The sequence below is a fragment of the Vicugna pacos genome, chromosome 16 (assembly GCF_048564905.1).
Source record: "Vicugna pacos chromosome 16, VicPac4, whole genome shotgun sequence".
Classification (NCBI taxonomy): Eukaryota; Metazoa; Chordata; class Mammalia; order Artiodactyla; family Camelidae; genus Vicugna; species Vicugna pacos.
In genome coordinates, this window is record NC_133002.1 from 18603285 (window position 1) to 18622362 (window position 19078).

At 44.2% G+C, this 19078-nt stretch overlaps 1 protein-coding gene across 2 annotated transcripts; it reads right to left on the bottom strand.

Annotated features, from left to right (window-relative positions):
• Positions 1-6877: 6877 nt before the first annotated feature.
• LOC140686299 (tyrosine-protein phosphatase non-receptor type 20-like) lies at positions 6878-18332 on the bottom strand. Of its 2 annotated transcripts, XM_072940017.1 has the most exons (4): positions 18138-18332; positions 14164-14385; positions 7827-7889; positions 6878-7017 (listed from the first exon to the last, which is right to left on the bottom strand). In XM_072940017.1, exons 1-4 carry the CDS (start codon positions 18330-18332, stop codon positions 6952-6954), a joined length of 546 nt encoding a protein of 181 aa, XP_072796118.1. In that variant the 3' UTR covers positions 6878-6951. The 2 variants fall into 2 exon arrangements, with proteins under 2 accessions (XP_072796118.1, XP_072796119.1); XM_072940018.1 differs by lacking the exon at positions 14164-14385.
• Positions 18333-19078: the final 746 nt, after the last annotated feature.

Here is a 19078-nt window from a genome sequence, read left to right on the forward strand (position 1 = left end):
TAACAGAACTAGAACTAAAATGTAAGCCTTTTTTAAATTACATTTTCCCATTATAAAAAGTTCTAATTGGGAAAGACTATGGTTCTAGTGCTTCAATTTACCTACGAAACCAGAAACACCACTACATACAGCTAATGACAAGTGACCTCACAAAGATGTCACAGCTGATGTCTGGAACAGCAACAGGATATAGGGGATAGTCCCCCCAAAAAGTACAGAGACAAATGAATTATTCCATCAACAAAAAGAGGGGCCAATCTAAACATCAGTATATGAGACAAATACTACATGGTATCACTTACGTATGCAATCTAAAAAAATACAACAAACTAGTGAATGTAACAAAAACGCAGACTCACAGATACAAAGAACAAACTAGTGGTTACCGATGGGGAGAGGAAAGGCGGAGGGCAATACAGGGGTAGGGGACTAAGAGGTACAAACTATCAGATATAAGATAAGCCACAAGGATATATGGTACACCACAGGAAAACAGGCCAATATTTTAAAGTAACTATAAGTGGAGTATAACCTTTAAAAACTGTTAATAACTATAGTGTACACCTATAACTTATATAATACTGTACAGCAACTATGCTTCAATAAAAAATAATAATTTAAAAAACCAAAATACAAACATGCTATATGAATGCCTCCACGAGAAAAACACTAGGTTGGGAGTCAGGAGACCTAGGTTTCAAGTCCTGCTCTGGGGGTCATCCAACATATGACCTCGAACAACTTAATCCCTCTGGGTTTCTATTTCCACATCTATGAAACAGACATTAGATTTGATGATCTCTGAAATCCCCTTTCTGCTTGAAATGCATATTGGCCTGTAAGGGACTGGATTTTCAATTTAAACCCCTGCAGCCCTGCAGAGAGTTCTGAAGCTACAAAGCCCCAGGACACCTTTTCCCTGTCTTCTAAGCAGCCCACAGGCTGTGTCTCAGACTCCCACACTGGGTGCCCAGGGGCTCGGCTGTCCTGGGGAACGCCTGAAATTTAGGCAGGGGCTGCTCTGGGGCTGAGGGAGCAAAGGGTGCAAATACGAAGATGAAATGCTGTGATTTTCACTGAAAAGTACCACATCCAAGCAAAGCTAGTGTTCACACTTGCTCCTTAGCTTGGAGGTCTTTCCTGGAAAAGAAAAATCGCCAGCAAAACCACAGTCCCTAATCAGCAGGCCCCAAACCCAATCTTTCAGCAGGACGAGGAAGGTTCAGGGAAAGCCAGAGCTGTACTTCCCCACCCACAGCCCACCGTGATCCAGCCCAGCGTCAGCTCCAGAGGTTGGGAGGGGAGAGGCAGGCCGCTTACAGCCTCCTCCTGCCTGACCCAGCTTCACATGGATGGAGAAAGAGAACCCACTTCTGGATTCTCAGCCTGCACAAACCACAGCTCCTCTGATTCTACCCCTTAAATCCAGTCTCCATCAGGAAGCAACCAAGAAAATGTGTTCTGTCCCGAGGTTGATTCTGGAACAAGGGAGGTAGGCGACCTCCAAAGAATCCAGAACAGGGGAATGTCTTCAGCTACAACAGAGGGCACTTGCGCTAAATGTAACGGCTCTGCTTCATGAGTTTAATAATAATAAAGAAAAGCCCAGAGAGCAGAGCCACTGACTAAAGCAGCTGTGCAAAAGGAGAAGACATCCTCGGTGGAAACATTGCTCAGTGATCTATCAGTGAGGGTATTTATGCTCAAAACTAAGCTACATAAACAAGGACCAGAGTCAATACAATGAGGCCTGTACCCCTACCAAGCACTGCTGAAGGGGAGCCGCTTGTAGCTCCAAAGACAACAGCAAAGATTTATCAAGTAAAAAAGCAGAAAAGGGGAAAGTGAAAACGTAACCTGTTGTCACAGATATTTGAAGTATTTGAAAACAAATCCGACCAGAATGAGCAACTCACCATTTAAAACGTAATTCAAGAAATTGCAAGAAAGTATTTGAGAAGGAAACACAAGTAAAAAGGGCAAGAGTTCTACCCTGGGAACAGCAAGAAAATCTGGAAACAATGTGTTCGTGTCCTGGGGGGAGAAAGCTAACCCTGAAGAGATGAGAGAGGCACTTACAGAGAAAGGAGGACTAGCAGGTAAGGGGAGGCGAGATGGGGCCTGGGATAAAAGGGACCCATGGCAGTGAGGAGTTTCAGAAATCTAAGTGACAAAAAACATGCAAAGACCACATACACAAATTGTCTGCGGGGAGACAGCCCGGTTCCCACAAGGAGGGCCATTGTCATTGGCACCGAGCAAAAGGATAAGATGTGATTCCACCCTGCCCGGGGTCCCTCTGCCCTAGTCCTATCTTTCACACCTGAAACAGGAAACTCTTCTTGGAAGTAAACAGAAGAAGCGGGGTGAGAAGTGTCAGGCTTGAGCTGCCTGGCACTGAGGGCAATTAGACTAAAGTGGAGGCGGCACACACAGTGAGATATTCTGGGGAAATGCTTATTTTCAAGAGAAAAATGAGACTTTGGTCTCAAAGAAGAGGAGACTAGGCATAGCCCAGTGTGAAGCCTGAGGAGGGGGCAGGAGGGATGGGAGCTGCCCTCCTATGGCTGCCACCAGCTGGAGGGAGAACCTGGCATGTGGGGTCCACAGGAAAGGGATGGGCACGTCCCCCAGGGTGAAGCTGTGCCCCAGGGTGAAGCTATGCCTGGACACAGCAGGACTTAAGCTTAAGGATTTAAGGTATCCTTCCTCTGCTAGTCACTCACACCCTAGGTGGACAAGATGATGTCTCCTGGAGTTGGGAAGGAGGAAGAGAGAAAGGTAGCACTACGACATGCCCGTTCACTCCTGCATGTGTGATCCAGCCCAGCTATGAAGAAGTCACTGGCATCACTGCCACCACCCTGGTCCTGGCCCTCATTATTTCTCCCTGGACCATCATGATTAGAGTCTTCTTCTACACATCCCTTCTGACCTAACTCTCCCTACACCTCAGCCCCACCAAATCTCTGCCACACTGCTTGCCACCAGAGTACGCTTTCCAATGCACAAATCTGATAACGTCCTTTCCTGCTTAAATGTCTACAATGCCTCCCACTCTCTTCAGCGGTCAGCAAGCTGAAGCTGACCTGTGGACCAAATCCAGCCTGCAAGTGACAAACGGGTTTAATGTGTTTAAAGATCTGTAATAATAATAATAATAATAACAACAACAATAATAAAAATTAATAATAATAATAATACTGGAATACTACTCAGTCATAAAAAGAAGGAAATAATGCCATCTGCAGCAACATAGTTGGGCCCAGAGATTATCTATACTAAGTGAAGTCAAAGAAAAATATATGCTATCACTTATATGTGGAATCTAAAATATGACAAGTGAACTTATTTATAAAACAGAAACAGGCTCACAGACATAGAAAACAAACATGGTTACCAAAGGGGAAAGGGGGAAGGGAGAAATAAATTAGGAGTTCGGGATTTGCAGATACAAACTACTATATACAAAATAGATAAGCAACAAGGTCCACTGCAGAGCAAGAGTACTATATTCAAAATCTTGTAGTAAACCATAAGGGAAAAGAATACAAAAAAGAATACATATATCCGAATCACTATGCTGTACACTAGAAGTTAACCAAACACTGTAAATCAACTCTACTTCAATTAAAGAAAGAACCGTAAAAAAATAAAAATAAAAAAGGAATATTTGACAGAGATGTATGTTCCCTGCCAGGTCTGAAATATTTACTATCTGGCCCTTTTCAGAAAGTTTGTCACCCCTTATAACTTTGGCAAAGAGCAAAGCAGCCAAGTATACAGCAGATCTTTCATGATTCTGCCCCGCCTGCTCCTCAGCACCCTCCGCCCCGCTCTCCCGGCTCTGAGCCCCCCGGGGACGGAACCTTACCGGGCCCTGGTTCTCACGGTGCTCTGTCCCCTCGTCCGTCCGGGAAGGCCAGCTCCTGGCGACGACCGCTGACTCAGGCTTCCTCGGGAACGGCACCTCCGGAAACAGGGCACTTCGGCCGCCCCTCGCAAGTCTTTTCTATCTTTACACCCATCGGGCCATGAATTCACAGGAGTGGGTTTCCACGGGGCTGGCTCCTTCCCCTCGGCTCTCACGCCGCCCGCCTCTGGCCGCAGCAGGCTGGCGCCTCACCGGAGTCCTCTCTGCCTTCCCTCTTTCTCAGAACGCTTCCCCGACACGTGTCAGGAAGCGCTCCCGCTCCACGCGGCGGGAACCGGGGCCTTGCTCGTTCAGAGCGATGCCAGCAGCGTGCTGGGTGCCGCCGCCCGCCGCCGCTGCCTCCCGCCGCCGTCTCCCGCCTCCCGCCGCCCGCCGCGCTCCCGCTCCGCGCGGCGGGAACCGGGCCCTTGTTCGTTCACAGCGATGCCAGCAGCGTGCTGGGTGCCGCCGCCGCCGCCGCCCGCTGCCGTCTCCCGCCGCCGCCGCCCGCCGCCACCCGCCGCCTCCCGCCACCGCCTGCCGGCGCCCGCTGCCGCCCGCAGCCCGCCTTGCTCCCGCTCCGCGCGGCGGGAACCGGGCCCTTGTTCGTTCACAGCGATGCCAGCAGCGTGCTGGGTGCCGCCGTCGCCGCCGCCCACCGCCGCTGACTCCCGCCACCGCCCGCCTCCTGCCGCCGTCTCCCGCCTCCCGCCGCCGCCCGCCTCCCGCCGCCGCCCGCCTCCCGCCGCCGTCTCCCGCCTCCCGCCGCCCGCAGCCCGCCGCGCTCCCGCTCCGCGCGGCGGGAACCGGGCCCTTGTTCGTTCACAGCGATGCCAGCAGCGCGCTGGGTGCCGCCGCCGCCGCCGCCGCCGCCGCCAGCCTCCCGCCGCTGCCCGCCGCCGCCGCCAGCGCCCGCCGCCTCCCGCCTCCCGCTGCCGCCCGCCGCCTCCCGCCCGCCTCCCGCCGCCGCCGCCGCCCGCCGCCGCCGCTTCGTGGAGCCGTTCGCGGGGCCTACCTTTTTGAACAGTACCCATGCCCTCGATGGCTCCAACACTCCTTTTCTTGTGACTCCGCGTCCATGGGGCCCCAGGAGCCACTCCACGTTCGCGGAAAGGCCTGGAGGACACACAGCGCTCACCGCTCCGCTCCTCATCGGCGTAGGTCCTCTCTGGAAGCCACTGGAACAAGGCGGGGCCCGCCCCCAGGAAGGGGGCGTGGCCACGGCGCCCGCTCCAAGAACCCCGGGTCAGGCTGCCCTCCGCGCCGCCTGAAAAAACGCATCCCCACTGTGATTGGATGAGGCAATGCACTATAATAAGATGAATGAATAAAAGCTATATAAATATGAGGCACACATTAAAGAAGAGACATGTTTACCACCAAGAATTGTGGAGTATTTCTTTACAAGAACATTTCAAGGCCCAAATAAAAATACTTCAGGCAATATATACTAAATCTTTTAATTTAAATAATAGTATAGAATCCTTCTCAGAAAGATTATTGTACATTATATCTATTATTTTACAATAATAGAAAATAAAATTAGTAATACAAATATTTAAAGCCAATCATCAGAATTAAATTAATATTTATTTATATAAACAATGTAAGTAAGTAAAAATCACCAATTCCATTTAATATAAAGTATATTTCTGGAATATAATTATTTTTAAATGAGAATTATCAATTTCAATTCAACCAATTCAAGTATTCATTCAGCCAAGAGAACAAAATAAGCCTCTTAAAAATTCAAGATTTACAAATTAATGTTAGAAATGTTTTCAGTATGTTAGACTATTCTGATCTCCACTGAATTACATCATACAAAGACATGTATCACTTGCTTTATAGTTTATAATCAAGTATAACTGGTCACTAAAATTCCTTGACCAAAATATCACTATGATTGGATGAGGCAATGCACTATAATAAGATGAATGTAATAATGGCCGTATCTTTTCAAAAACAGAATATGGAAGTTTTCATTTTCACAACTATGAATTTGGTTTTCCAAAATCTGGTTCCCAAAACCAATTTCTAAATGTTACAGCAGGGGGTCGGGGCAGTAATGGAAAGAAATGATTTAATGGACTCTGATGAAAAAAATAATGATCATAGTTTTTAGTTTGGAAAATGTATCTGGCATTAGAGATACTCAGAAGTATGTAATGATGCTGGTATCAGAGTTTACTGGTTAGCTAAAGGGCAGAGAGTAAGAGGAAAGTAAAAGGTAGTATTTGCTTTTAACAAAGCAGACTGGGTAATATGTTAAGTGTTAGGGTGGACAAGGAAAGAACTCAAGATGGGCAGAAATTTCCTCTTGGACTTTCTATGTCAACATCCATTTCAGTTTTGGACCTTTCACCAGAGTGCTCATGTGATGGAGAGGAGGAGCTCTGCCCACCCATGAAGTTACTTCCCAGACCAACAGGTCTCTGCCCGGCTGCTCGAGAAAGGCAGCTCATCCTCTGAGGTTCCTGGGGCCCCACAGGAGTGTGAAGTGCAGGAAAATGGAGTCCACTTTGTGTAGAAAGCTAACCCATCCTATTTGGACTTAAGCTAATCAAATGCCACCTAAAAGTACAGCCTCTAGCTCAAAACCACCGATAATGGATAAGTGTCTATCTTGAAAATGCCTGTTAAGAGTTCACGATGTGATCCTGTGATCTTGTGATCCTGAAAATCTTCAGCTCCCGTTAGCTATCTTTCCAAATAAAATCTTCAATAACACAGTTTAAGTCCTCTACTGAGCTCTGTAACCCCTTCAGCCAAATAGGCTGCAGTTGTTTCATGTAACTTTCATTTCATTGGAAAATGTGGGCGGGTACCTGATATTACCTGATATTAAGGAAGGTCAGTGGGTAAACACACCAAATCCAGTGATGCTGCCTTCAGGGAGTTGCCAGGAAGAAAGTCAAACGATACACCATGAAAGCACATTTGTAGGAGCAAGCCCTTCAGCACAGCATGAACATATTCTCTGTGAGGAGGCTCCAAGCCACTTGCTAACTTCAAGTGTGAGGCAACAGAAGTCTTTCTTACTTTAAAGTCAGAAGCTTATGGAGAACTTCATGCACAATTTTATAACAAAAGATATACTGCTCCTGAATACATATATATGAAAGACAACGGAATGTTAATTGAATACCAATATCCACTTTCAGAGAACACATTTGTAATTTTCAACCACAAAGAGCAAACGTTTAACCAAGAATTCTTCATGTAAAAATATTTTAAATACCAGGAAGATAAATGATAATATAGTTTTTGGTCTAGAACTAGTTAACTGAAGGTTGACTGAACAGAGGAGAAACTCCCTCTTAATCTCAATCTGTTTTTATCTTCACTAGATAAATCAAATTTGAACTTTTTTTCAGGTCTCTCAGGCAACCCTCGTCGAAATGAAACACTTCATACCATTGAACATTGCCTTAAAAAAACCCTAAAAAAGATTTATGAGTACCTGTTTGTTTTCATTATCCATATTTTCTTGATTCCCCCAATGATTAATATAACTAGTCTATGACATAAATGTCTTTTTTATGACATGCCAATGACTGATATGTTTAGTTCCAAGTAAATATCCCAAAACTGCTATCCAGAAATTTATGGAAAATAACTTTAGACATGTTACTGAAACAACATGACATTATGGACGAAGCATGTGTGGGCATCAGGAGACTTCAGTTTCAGCCCTGGCTACTCCCCTTGCTATCTGAATGACCTTATCGAACACTCTTCATCGTTGTTGAAGTACTACTTCAGTAACAGAAGAGCAAAACACTTGTCTGTCTCAAACAATGAGAATTCAATGACATCATGTTGGCAAAAGAGCTTCATACATCGTAATGTGCTATGCAGTGTTCATCTTTATATTCATTACTGTTATTAGAATTTATGTGGCGAGACTTACCTTTGTTTGGATCATTCCACAGCGTTGTTCCCTCATTTGGCCCACTATATTCATGATGTTGAACTGTTACAACAGGATGATAATAATTTTGTATTATCCATATAGGGGGAAAACACAAACTCATAGATGCCAAATGAGAACTCCATAGTTCTTTCAAGTAAAAAATATATCACAATTTAACCAGAAAGTTCTCACTTTCAGTCATAAGAAAATGTACTATGTTCAACCTAGTCTAATGGATAAGGAAGGCTTGTTTAAATGAGCTTCCAGGAAAAAAAACAGGAAGCAATCATTTATAACAGGAGATGTTCTCCAAAAGAAATAACAACAAATTTGCCCCTGTGTATACTTTCCTGTTCTCCAAAGGGAGAACTTAAGGCAGCATCATGATTTTGGAAAATTCTGAAGCACAGGAGAATTTTTCTGGCTGCAACAGTGACAGCTATTTCTCATATAAAGAGCCCGCTCAGCTTAAGCAGAGACGCTGAGCACCAGCCGGCCCCCACCAGGTTCCACACCTGGGCTTTACCTGGTGGCTGCCGAGCTGGTGCAGGTCTGCAACCGGCTGTTGCTAGACCACAGGTGCGGTAAGTCCAGAAACCGGCAGTAAGTGTTTAGAAACTCTCACGGCAACCTGACAGCGGCACAGCATCGAGGAGCCTCATCAGCGTAACAGAACCTAGACCAGCTCAGGTGCTGCTGAACTGGCCTAAAAAGTTACGTGCGGTGCCAGCTGAGGACCAGCCATGTGCAGCAAGACCACAAAATTACAAGGTTTGTCAACTACAATCCAAAAGTATATAAAAATCAGAGAAAATGTAAGCATTTCTTTATTTTTATAACTTGTCCTTTCTATAATTTAAAATTTTAATTAAGCCTTTAAACACTTTAAAATTGAAATAATTACAGATACATAGTAAATTGCAAAAAAAAAAATTATAGAGAGATTCTGTGTATCCTTCACCCAGTTTCCCCCAATTATACCATCCTACATAACTAGAGTATGTGAAAACCTGGAAATTGACATTGATACAATAAGAGATTACTCATATTTTGCCAGTTTTACACTGCAATCATTTGTGAGTGTGTGCATGTATGTGTGAGTGTGTGTAGTTCTACACAATGTTGTCACATGTGGATTCAGGTATCTGCAAGCACAATCAAGATATATCACTGTCCCCCTCCAAGACTTCCACCTGCTGTCCACTAGAACTACCCACCCATCCCCACCCCCAACCCTTGGCAACAAGTAATCTATTCTCCATGTCTACAGTTTGGCTATTCCAGGAGGATTATACAATGGAATCATGTAATATCTAACTTTTTGAGATTAACTTTTTTTTCATTTAGCCTAATTGCCTTGAGATTCTTTGAAACTATCAATAGTTCATCCCTTTTTATTGCTAAATAGGATTCCACAGTATGGATGGGGACCGATGTTTTCAACCATCAACTTTTTGAAGGACATCTAAGTTTTTCCCAATTTTTGGCTATTCTAAATAGATCAGCTGTGAACATTTATGTACAGGTTTTTGTGTGAACGTAGGTTTTCATTTCTCTGGAATAAATACCCAAGAGTGCTATTGCTAGGGTTCCATGGCAAGTTTAGTTTAGTTTTGCTTTTGCTTTTGCTTTTTTTTAAACAAATTTTAAAACTGTCCTCCAGACTGGGTCTACCACTTCACACGTCCACAAGCAATGTGTAAGTAATCTCGGTTTCTCAAATCTTCACCAGAATTTAGTGTTGTCATTATTTTTTATATTAGTTTTTTCTGATAGATGTCCAGTGATATTTCATCACGGTTTTAATTTCATGTCCCTAAAAGCTAATGAAGCTGAGCATCTTTTCACGTGTTTACTTGTCATCAGAACATTCTGTTGAAAAGTCTTTTACCAATTTTCTAACTGAATTTTTTTTAATTTTTGTTTTTTCTTTTTTATTCTTGAGTTTTAAGGGTTCTTTGTATATTCTAAATGTAAGACCTCTGCTGGATATGTGGCTTGCAGTCTCTCCAAGTCTGTAGCTTGTCTTTTCATCCAGTTTGTGGGTCTTTCACAGAACAAATGATTTTAATTTGCTTTCCCCTAATGTCAGTGATGGCAAGAATGTCTTCTCTCACCACTTATACTGAACACAACACTTGAAATTCCAGGTAGTACAATAGGACCAGAAAAAGAAATGAGAGGCAAACACATTGGGAAGGAAAAGATAAGTCTGTCCCTACTTGCACACAGAATGATCATCTATGTAGAAAGTCCCAAGGAATCTAAAAACAAAATAAAACAGAACAAAAAACCTCTTAAAACTGATGAGTTCAACAGGATCACAGGATACAAGATTACCATGTAAAAATCAATTGCATTTCTACATACATATACACACAATGAACATGACAGTAAAAACATAATACTATTTATAACTGCTCCAAAGAAAATGAAATAGGCTAAACCAAAAAAAAAAAAAAAAAAAACAAAACTACAGAATCTGTATGCTGAAAATGACAAAATGCTGATGAAAGAAAGCAAAGAAGACCTAAATAAATGGAGACATACCACATTCACATGGGAAGATCCAACACAGTAAAAGTGTCCATTCAGCCTACCAAAACCCCTCAGGCTTTTTTGCAAACACAGACAAGCTAATTTTAAATTCTCTGTGGAAAAGCACAGACCTATAATAGTTAAAACAATTTTGAAAGAGAAAGATTCACTCTAGCTGATGTTAAGACTTATCATAGAGCTACAGGAATCCAACGTGTGGTATACGATGATAAGACACGTAGATCAGTGAGACAGAATGTGGAACTAGGCATAGGCCCCATACAATTACTTACTCCCACTGATTTGTGACAAAGATGTAAAAACAATTTAGTGGAGGGAAAAAAGCTTTTTTAACAAATAGTACTGAACAACTGGACAGCTGTAGACAAAAAAAAAGTAAACTTTAAACTTAAATCTCACCCCTTATAAAAAAAATTAACTCAAAATGGATTTTAATTTATAATTTAAGATTAGGCAAATTATAGAAATAAATTTGTATTATTCCTTTTTAACCTTAACTTACTGGTGGTAAAACAAGCTTCACTGAATTATCTTGTCAAGAAAAGACATAGCTTTCTGAATACAGCTGTTGTGATTAACGAAATGATAATAATGGAAGTGACTGCAAAGAAATGAAGACCAAAAGAGTTCATGTTAATTTTACCTGGAATTATGATTCTTAATATATTGAGTTTTATAGCCATTCTTGATTGTGAATTGCTAAAACCACACTTGCATTAATTGCAAAGATGTACTGGCTAACAAAGCAAAGAAACCATTAAAATTTACTTGTCACTCATATAACAAAAGAAAGAAGTTCTAAGACGAAAGAATTATTTCAAAGAATATTAAATTAAAAGCTCATGTTCAATATTTCACATGTAACATTAATGCTCTTAAGACAGCACTTTGAACTGCTAAGACTAAAAACCCATATACGATTGCCAGACAATGGTCAAAGACTGTACTAAAGGTGTTTTCTTGAAAATCTGGGGTGATAGTTAAAGTACCATTTTCTAATGACATCACAGCCTGACAAATTCAGGGACTGCCTGGAGATGCAGAGTGGTACCAATTTAGGAAACAAATAAAAGTAGCCAAGTGTTTACCACCACAACTTAATAAATGCGCAGATATTGCTGACAGTGATTCAGTGTATCTGTGATTTGAACATCATGTGGTAAGAAGCAAGAGTTCTTCCTTTGCTTGGTTTGATGACTGACAAACACAACTGGTTTTAAATGATATAAAAACGCAAAGTACTACATGGTCAACAAATGTAATTTGGAGCTTAAGTTTGATGTCGGATTATGTTCTGGCAGTAGAGCTGCAATGACAAAACCAGTCTTGAGGCAGTTACACAGATTAAAGAATTTATCCCAAAAGAAGATCAGCACACGGCTTCATCCAGAAAGCCTTGCTACCGAAACCAAAAACAAAAACCAAAACCAAACCAAAACAGAACAAAAACATGCCAGGCGAACTGAACAGTGTGCTTAGTGGGGTGGTAAAGAGCTTTTGACTTTGTAAAGGTTCATGTGTTAAATTTTGGGTTATCCAGTTCATCATGTGATAATACAGAAACTGACAATTAGCAACTGTTACTGCATGCTGAAGATGGTTAGGGAGGAAAGTTCTGTCGAGAATGTTTCAGCTACAGACCAATCTCAGAGCTTTGGCAAGAGAAGAGCCAGTCTGTTCCCAATATTTTAAGGATTTTTAAGCAAGCTTAATAAAAATAAAAATGACTATAAAATAATAGCTAATAAAAAGAAATAAATGGTTACATCTTCTCAGATTTTCATATCCTTTAGAGTTATAATTAATAAACTAATCTTAAAATATCAGTGGTCACAACGTGTCCAGCCACACGTGGCTGGTATGCAGTCTGCAGCACGTGAGACACCCTGTGTGAGTTCCACGACACGCAAACTGGTCTACACTCTGCTCAGCAGGGCCAACTCACTGTCATGCTCTCGGATGTCGCAGTGATGCATCAGACTGCTTTGAAAGTTTCTAAATGCTTACTCTCAACTGCAGAAAACGTATCTTGCTGCAAATAATGAGCATACACAAATTGGTGTTGGCCCAAGACCATACTTTGACTGGCTCTGGTAGAAAAAATTTCTGGGAAGAGTGGACAGGGACATCCATACGAGCATTTGACAGCCCAGGGTCTACAGAAAGCCAGTAAGGAAACAAGGGGTGTGTCTCCTGTTTCTGAACCACATCTAAGCGTCCGTCATTGTAAAGTACATCACTAGCTTATGTCCCATAAGAGACATTGTTAATTAAGCTGACAGACGACTCCTTATAAAACACACTTTGAATTTAAGAAGGTATAACGAGGGGAAAAAAAAAACCCAGTGCTCCTTAGAATCGCAAAATACAAAATTTACAGTTTTTACAGTTTCTATAAGGAACACAAAATAAGGACAAATATAAACAAATGACAATTATGATGAAGAATATATAAAATAAGAACTCTGCTAATGCATTTTCTGTTAGAATAAAACAACATAAACTATGGGAACTGGTAACATCAGACTGATACTACTTAAATTTTCAGCATTTTTGAGGACATTTGTCATTTTTTGGATCACCTCATTTATATTCATTCTTTGTAATAAAACTCTCAGCTTGCTTTGGAAAACTGTTCCTCTCTTCATTCACAACCTCATGTCCTGGAGTAGCCCGACTGCCCTAAATGGACCAGCATCTCCCATGGTGATTAGTTTAGGGGAAGGGCCATAACTCAGCTGGAACCAGAGGAGTGCCAGGAGACACCTGCTGAGGCTTCTGAGGAAAAGGAACTTCCTCTGTCCTCCGGAGAGTTACCCCCGACATAATGACAGCCCTCGGGATGGAGAGGAGTGGGGCCCGTGCAGTTCTTCTGCTGTCACGGGGGAGAGCCTGCCACTGCTGGGCTCTAACGGCGTGAAGCCAGAGAGAGCAGAGAGCTGACACCGGTTCCGCTAACAGGGTAGCGGTGCAGGACCTGTCCACCTGGGCAGGTGCCTCATAGCCCCTGCTTTCTCACGACTGAGGTGTGGGTTTCTGTATGCTTGGCGGACATGGTGAGAGCGCTTCCTCCCAGCGCCCGCTTCCCCTCCTCACAGGCAGGAAGACAGTTTTCAGCAGGTAGGCCTTTCAGGGCACATATCTAAAGCCACGTTCCCTAACTGGCTGAATCAGTGCTAAAGGTAACAGGATCACAGTATGTCTAATTCTTGCGTCTACACCTTAGCTGGTTACACATTCAGGGAGGAAGTAAAGAACTGTCAATGGCTGACTCAAACCCAACAGTCTCATCATCCTTACTTTGTAGAAGAGAACACTAGCTTTCAGAGACGATGAGCAATGCCACAGTCTCCAGAAGCTAAAGAATGTGGCAGAACCGACAGCCACACCCGGGGCCTCTCACTGACGCTGGAGCCTAACGTGCTCACGTGCACGTACTTGTTCGTTAAAAACAGGCCCATGCTGTCAGCATCCTCTAACAGGATTCTAAAACCTGCATGTGTGGGGTGGAGGGAAGGAAAGGGAAAATGAACTCAGTTTACTGTGTCCCTACTACGCTCCAGACACTATGCTAAGCCATTCATTTGCATTCTGTACTTTAATCCTCACAATCATCTCCAAGAACCTGCAGCAGTTAAGTGAGAGGCAGGTAGCCAAAGCTCGTGTGCTATTTACTAAGTCGCTCCTGGAAGCCAAATATGAATCTTCAGATACTAGAAGGCTGTTAGAAGTACAGTATTTGCTAATAGCATCGGTTTATCTGCTTAATTCACACACTTGCTGGGAAGTTCCTTTCAATGGCATGGAACACAACATCCATACAGAGGAACACCCCTGTGCGGCCCACGCGAGCACTGCAGTGAACAAGGACGGGTCCTGTAAGGTGGCTCTTCCTCACATAACGAACATACTTTATGAAACCTTCTGCGGAGGCAGGAATGCCATGGTCTGGCCAACTGGTGAACTGCAAGTGTTTTACAAAGTGACTAGTTCCTGTCTGTGGAGGGTTGGAGGTGGGGAGGGAAACAGGGAGAAAGGGGAAGAGAGTGGGAGAGAGGGAGGGGGTGAGAGAGAGAGAGACGAAAAGGGGAGGGAAGAAGAGAGACTTCTCAACTTCTTATATTAGAGATCTCATGTCAATTTCTACTGTACCAGATACAATACTAATGATTACATTAATATGTTAATAAAAATAAGAATACTAACAGGTAACATGAACTGAGCACTTAACAGTGTGCCAGGCACTGTGCTAAGGACTTGACACACAGTATCTCATTTAACCCGCACGTCAACCCTGGGGAACAGGCACACGTTATCCTCATTTCACAGATGAAGAAGTAAGAGCTGGAGTGACCCACAGAGGTACGCTAGGTCAGGAGGCCCACAGGCTTGGAGCTGGACAAGAGGGTAGGCCCCCCAGGTCAACCCTACCACCTTCCTTCTGCACCATGAGGCCACAGGCAAGCCAAGAATCCAGACGCTTTAAGTGAAAGATGAGCTGACATGTTAGGAATAAGATAAAACAGCAGTCTATCTTGGCTTATGTATCATGATGCTAAATCTAATTAAAAGAGGTAGGTGCTGCCAAGTTGGGTCAGGTCGGTGGGGGAGGGCGACGTCCTCTGGCGATGAAGACTGGGTGGTTAATCACCATGTGTGTAGACTTTGGTTGCAACTCTTGCGCTGAGCCCCCTGAAAGCGGGGTCGTGGGATTCTCCTCAGGGTCGACAGGTAAAGCACTTGAGCTCACCCATCACCCCCTCCAGAGGGCTCACCCTTTCCCCAGGGTGGGGCCCTCATCTTACTTCACTGGGCGCCCTTGTGAAAACACTCAGGGTGGGTTTCTCACTCCTCCTCTGCTTCTCCCTAATGCAACTCTTCTTCCTAAGTTCCACACAGAAAATCAAGTGTGAATCATTGGTACATGAAATCGGATGAGGAAAACAATACCTGAAAATCTTGTGAAGGCACCAAGGACAGCGCTCATCCCATCACACGGTTCAGGGATTAAATCTTTCCTGCCCCTGCTGACCTCTGAGAAACTGAATAGAGGTGGGTTTCACTGCTTGCCCGACCCAGTGCCATGAAGACAGAACCCGCGATTCAGATTCTCCAAACGTAAACCCCGTGGTTCTGATGTTTGTGGGCCTCAGCCCAAAGGCCACCACCCTAGACACCCTTGCCAAAGCTCCACAGGTGGATCCAAGCATTTGCATCCTTGCAGACAGGTCATTCCTCCATGCCTTCCACCTGGCCTGTGTTCTCCAAGCATGCTGTCCTCCCGTAGCACACATCACATGTCATCTGGAACTGGGTCTTCCTTCCTCACCAGACGTAAGCACTCTAAGACTGAGACTGCATCTGCTTTCCACCTGCAGCATCTGGCACGATACTTGGTTTATCAGAGGGAATCAGCAAGTATTAGGGGAATGAGGGAGCAGGCAAATCCCCAGGTGCACAGGGCTCAGCACACAGCAGCGAGCTCCCCACCAGCGTCAGCCATCATCGTTCTCGGCCTCCCTGGTCACTACTCTGTGCTCTGATCCTCCCCACGCCCCTCAATTCTACCTCTTCCCCTCCCTCCCGATCCCTCTCCTCTTCCATGTCTCCCTTTGCACGCAGGCCCCCATCCGACAGTAAACTCTCGGAAACCCTCATCACTTTCTTAAGTGCTTCTTCTACTTTCTTGCCTCCCCGCCCATGACACTGCACTCTGCAGCCCTCGCTAATCCAGGCCACCTGTTCTCCTGTGCATGTAGAGATTAGGTTGCAGACTCCCTGCTGTCCAATGCTATTTCCAATTCATTCCTTCTCCTGGTACAAAAACTGCTCTTCCTTTTGAATGTCATACCTCCTAGCTCCACCTGCTCATTGCTATCACCCAGTGGCTGAACCTCCTGGTCCATCTGCCACGTTCACCAGAGATGCTGCCCGTCTCCTGACGACAGACTCTGACAGGGCAAATTCGAGATCTCAACAGTCCAGCAGACACTCTAACCTCATATTTTTATTTCTCTCTTGCAAAGGGGACCATTCCTTTCTTTCACTCCTCACACTGATGATCATGCATTGGACTTATCACCACCTATACTGTCCAGTATCAAAAACCTCCCAGTTCTTAAATTCCAACATCATTTTCTGATCAGGAGCTCATATGCCACCACCTCATTTGTGCTTCACTTCACTCCAACAATATGTCCAAATGCATCTCTCCCTTCCTTGATGGCCTCCATTTCCTCCTCATTGACTGTGCCCTGATTCCATCTGCCTCTCCAAATTTATAGACTTCATGGCTGATTATCTAAATCATTCTCTTACCAAACTGTCAACTCCTTTCATTCTTTGAATCTTGCTACATATACCGAACAACATCCCACAATGGGTCAGTCCCACAACCGGTGTTCAGGAATCCCATGGTTAGGACAAAAACAATTGCATAGTTGCATATTTTATAGCTATTGCAGATTTATGGGCTCCAACCTCAGCACCTCCAGCACTCTTTTCCTGATCATTGTCTGTGCTCCAATCATCACTTGAAGCTTCCTGTTTAACCCCCACCCCCTTCACTCCTGTAGAACACAAGTATCCCCTACCTGCTAATCAAATCCACTTAGAGCAAGGTAACTCATACTTTCTCCTATAAATCATTCACTTTCTATTATCTGAGTCTGTTAGAGTAAGAAATGAATTATTCTATGAATTATTCTAGACCAGTACTTCCCAAAGAACTTTCTACAATGATGCAAACACTTTGTATCTGTGCTGCCCATACGGCAGCACTAGTTAACATGCGACTAAACACAAGTGTGGTTACTGCAAGTGAGGAACGGAACTGGTTATTTTATGTAAGGTTAAGTAATTTAAATCTGAACTTAAATAGCCACATGTGGCTTTGTATTGGACAGCATAACTTTTCAACTCTCCTTGTAAGTCACAAGTCATAAGTCATGAATAAGTGCCAATTTTATCTTTGCTTTCTGTCTAATTGTTACCTGCTAGTTGGTCACGGGCCCTTCTAACTAAAATTCTTCAGCTGTCTCCCAATTATCTCCATAATAAAGTTCGGGCTCCTGAGCTGAAGTCCAAGATTGTTCCCTGTCTATTCTCTATAGCCTCCTCTCAGCTCTGACTACTTCCTGGCACTGTGACTTTACATTCCAGAAACACGTAACTACCTACGTCTCTCTACATATCCCGTGCTCTTTTATACCTTGGCCATCTACTTCCTCTTTCCATCTTTCTCACGGGTAAGTCTCAATCCAGATGTCACCTCCTCTAGAAAACCTTTCCATGAAACCCAAGCAGAGCTAGGTGCTTCCTCCTGGGCCCCCAAAGCACCCCATACAGATCTCAGTGTTGCCAGTGAGCAGAGGAACTGGAAGTATCGGGGGCGTACCGAGCCCTCCACTACTCGGTGTGGAGCGGTAGTGCCTGGCACCGTGATCGTCAGCATATCTAAGGACTCGATGCGTATCTGTCACACTCAGAAGCAGCTGAAGTGCGTCCCAGGATCAGGCAACTTCCAGTACTCGCTCTCAACTGCCCCAACTCCCCTTTCCAGTTTTCCCATCTCTCCAGAGTTTGGTTAGGCAGGAGGAGAAGTGGTGCTGTCTTAGTTTCTTGTCCCAGGGAGAAGTAAAAACAAGTTACTTTAAAATATCCCCAGCTCCTTCTAACTTCTCCTGACACGTGTGCTTCCATAATGAAAGATGTATCTCTGAATAGATGAGTTTTTTTTTTTAAACTTACGGACTTCCTGACAACTTGAAATATTCGAACAACGAAACTCTGAAGTATCTGGTAGCTCTCCAGGAAGACATGACAGCTTTTCAAGTCCAAAGACTTCTTCATCAAAATGGGCCAGTATCGGTGGCATTTGATAACTCCATCTTCTACCTCTCTGGTTATCATAGCAATAACATTAGAGTTGTTTTCCACAACCATCTGCCAGAAGTCGTCTGTGGTACCTGGCAGTGGCCCCTGGGTGGCGATATAGTAATACTCTTCCCCAGCATTGACAATTTTAACGTAACTAGTGTTGATGTAGTTCTTGTCTTCCCCAAGGAGAACACATGTTGAATCATCTGTTACGAAACCAGAAACATTCGGTGGGCAAAGGAGGCGTGGGAGACCCCGCACACCCAGACTTCATGGAAGCACTACGTGTGAGGGAGTCTGCTTACCTCTGACCAACAGAGAAGACGGCATTTTGAAAGGTGTTTCCTTTCAAAATGGTTACCTCAGCCCATGAATTTAAAATGTTCCCTCCTGAAAACCTACTGGTATTGCTTAAGGAATATACAGTTAGGATAAGGTAGTTTTTTTTTTTTTTTTTAAACTCAGTTGCTACTAAACAGAGAAGGATGCCATCGGAATCCAGACACTTTGGGAGATTTCTGTTAGACACGGCATAGGTGGGATCAGCCCGAGGGAGGCACCTCCTAGCCTGTAACCGAACACAGCAAAGGGGAAGCGCTCTGAGGAAGCAAGTGAGCGAGCGACAGGCTCCTACAAGTCTGGAGAACAGGCAAGCCCAGAGCAGCAGGGGCCGGAGGGGAAGAGAAAGACTGGGGTAGTGACCAGATACAAACCCTAGGGTTACTGGAATTCTGCCAGTGGCCCCCCACATAAGCCGCCATCTTTTACGTCCATTCTCGGCTTTCACCTGGTGAAGTGGCATGCTAATCAAA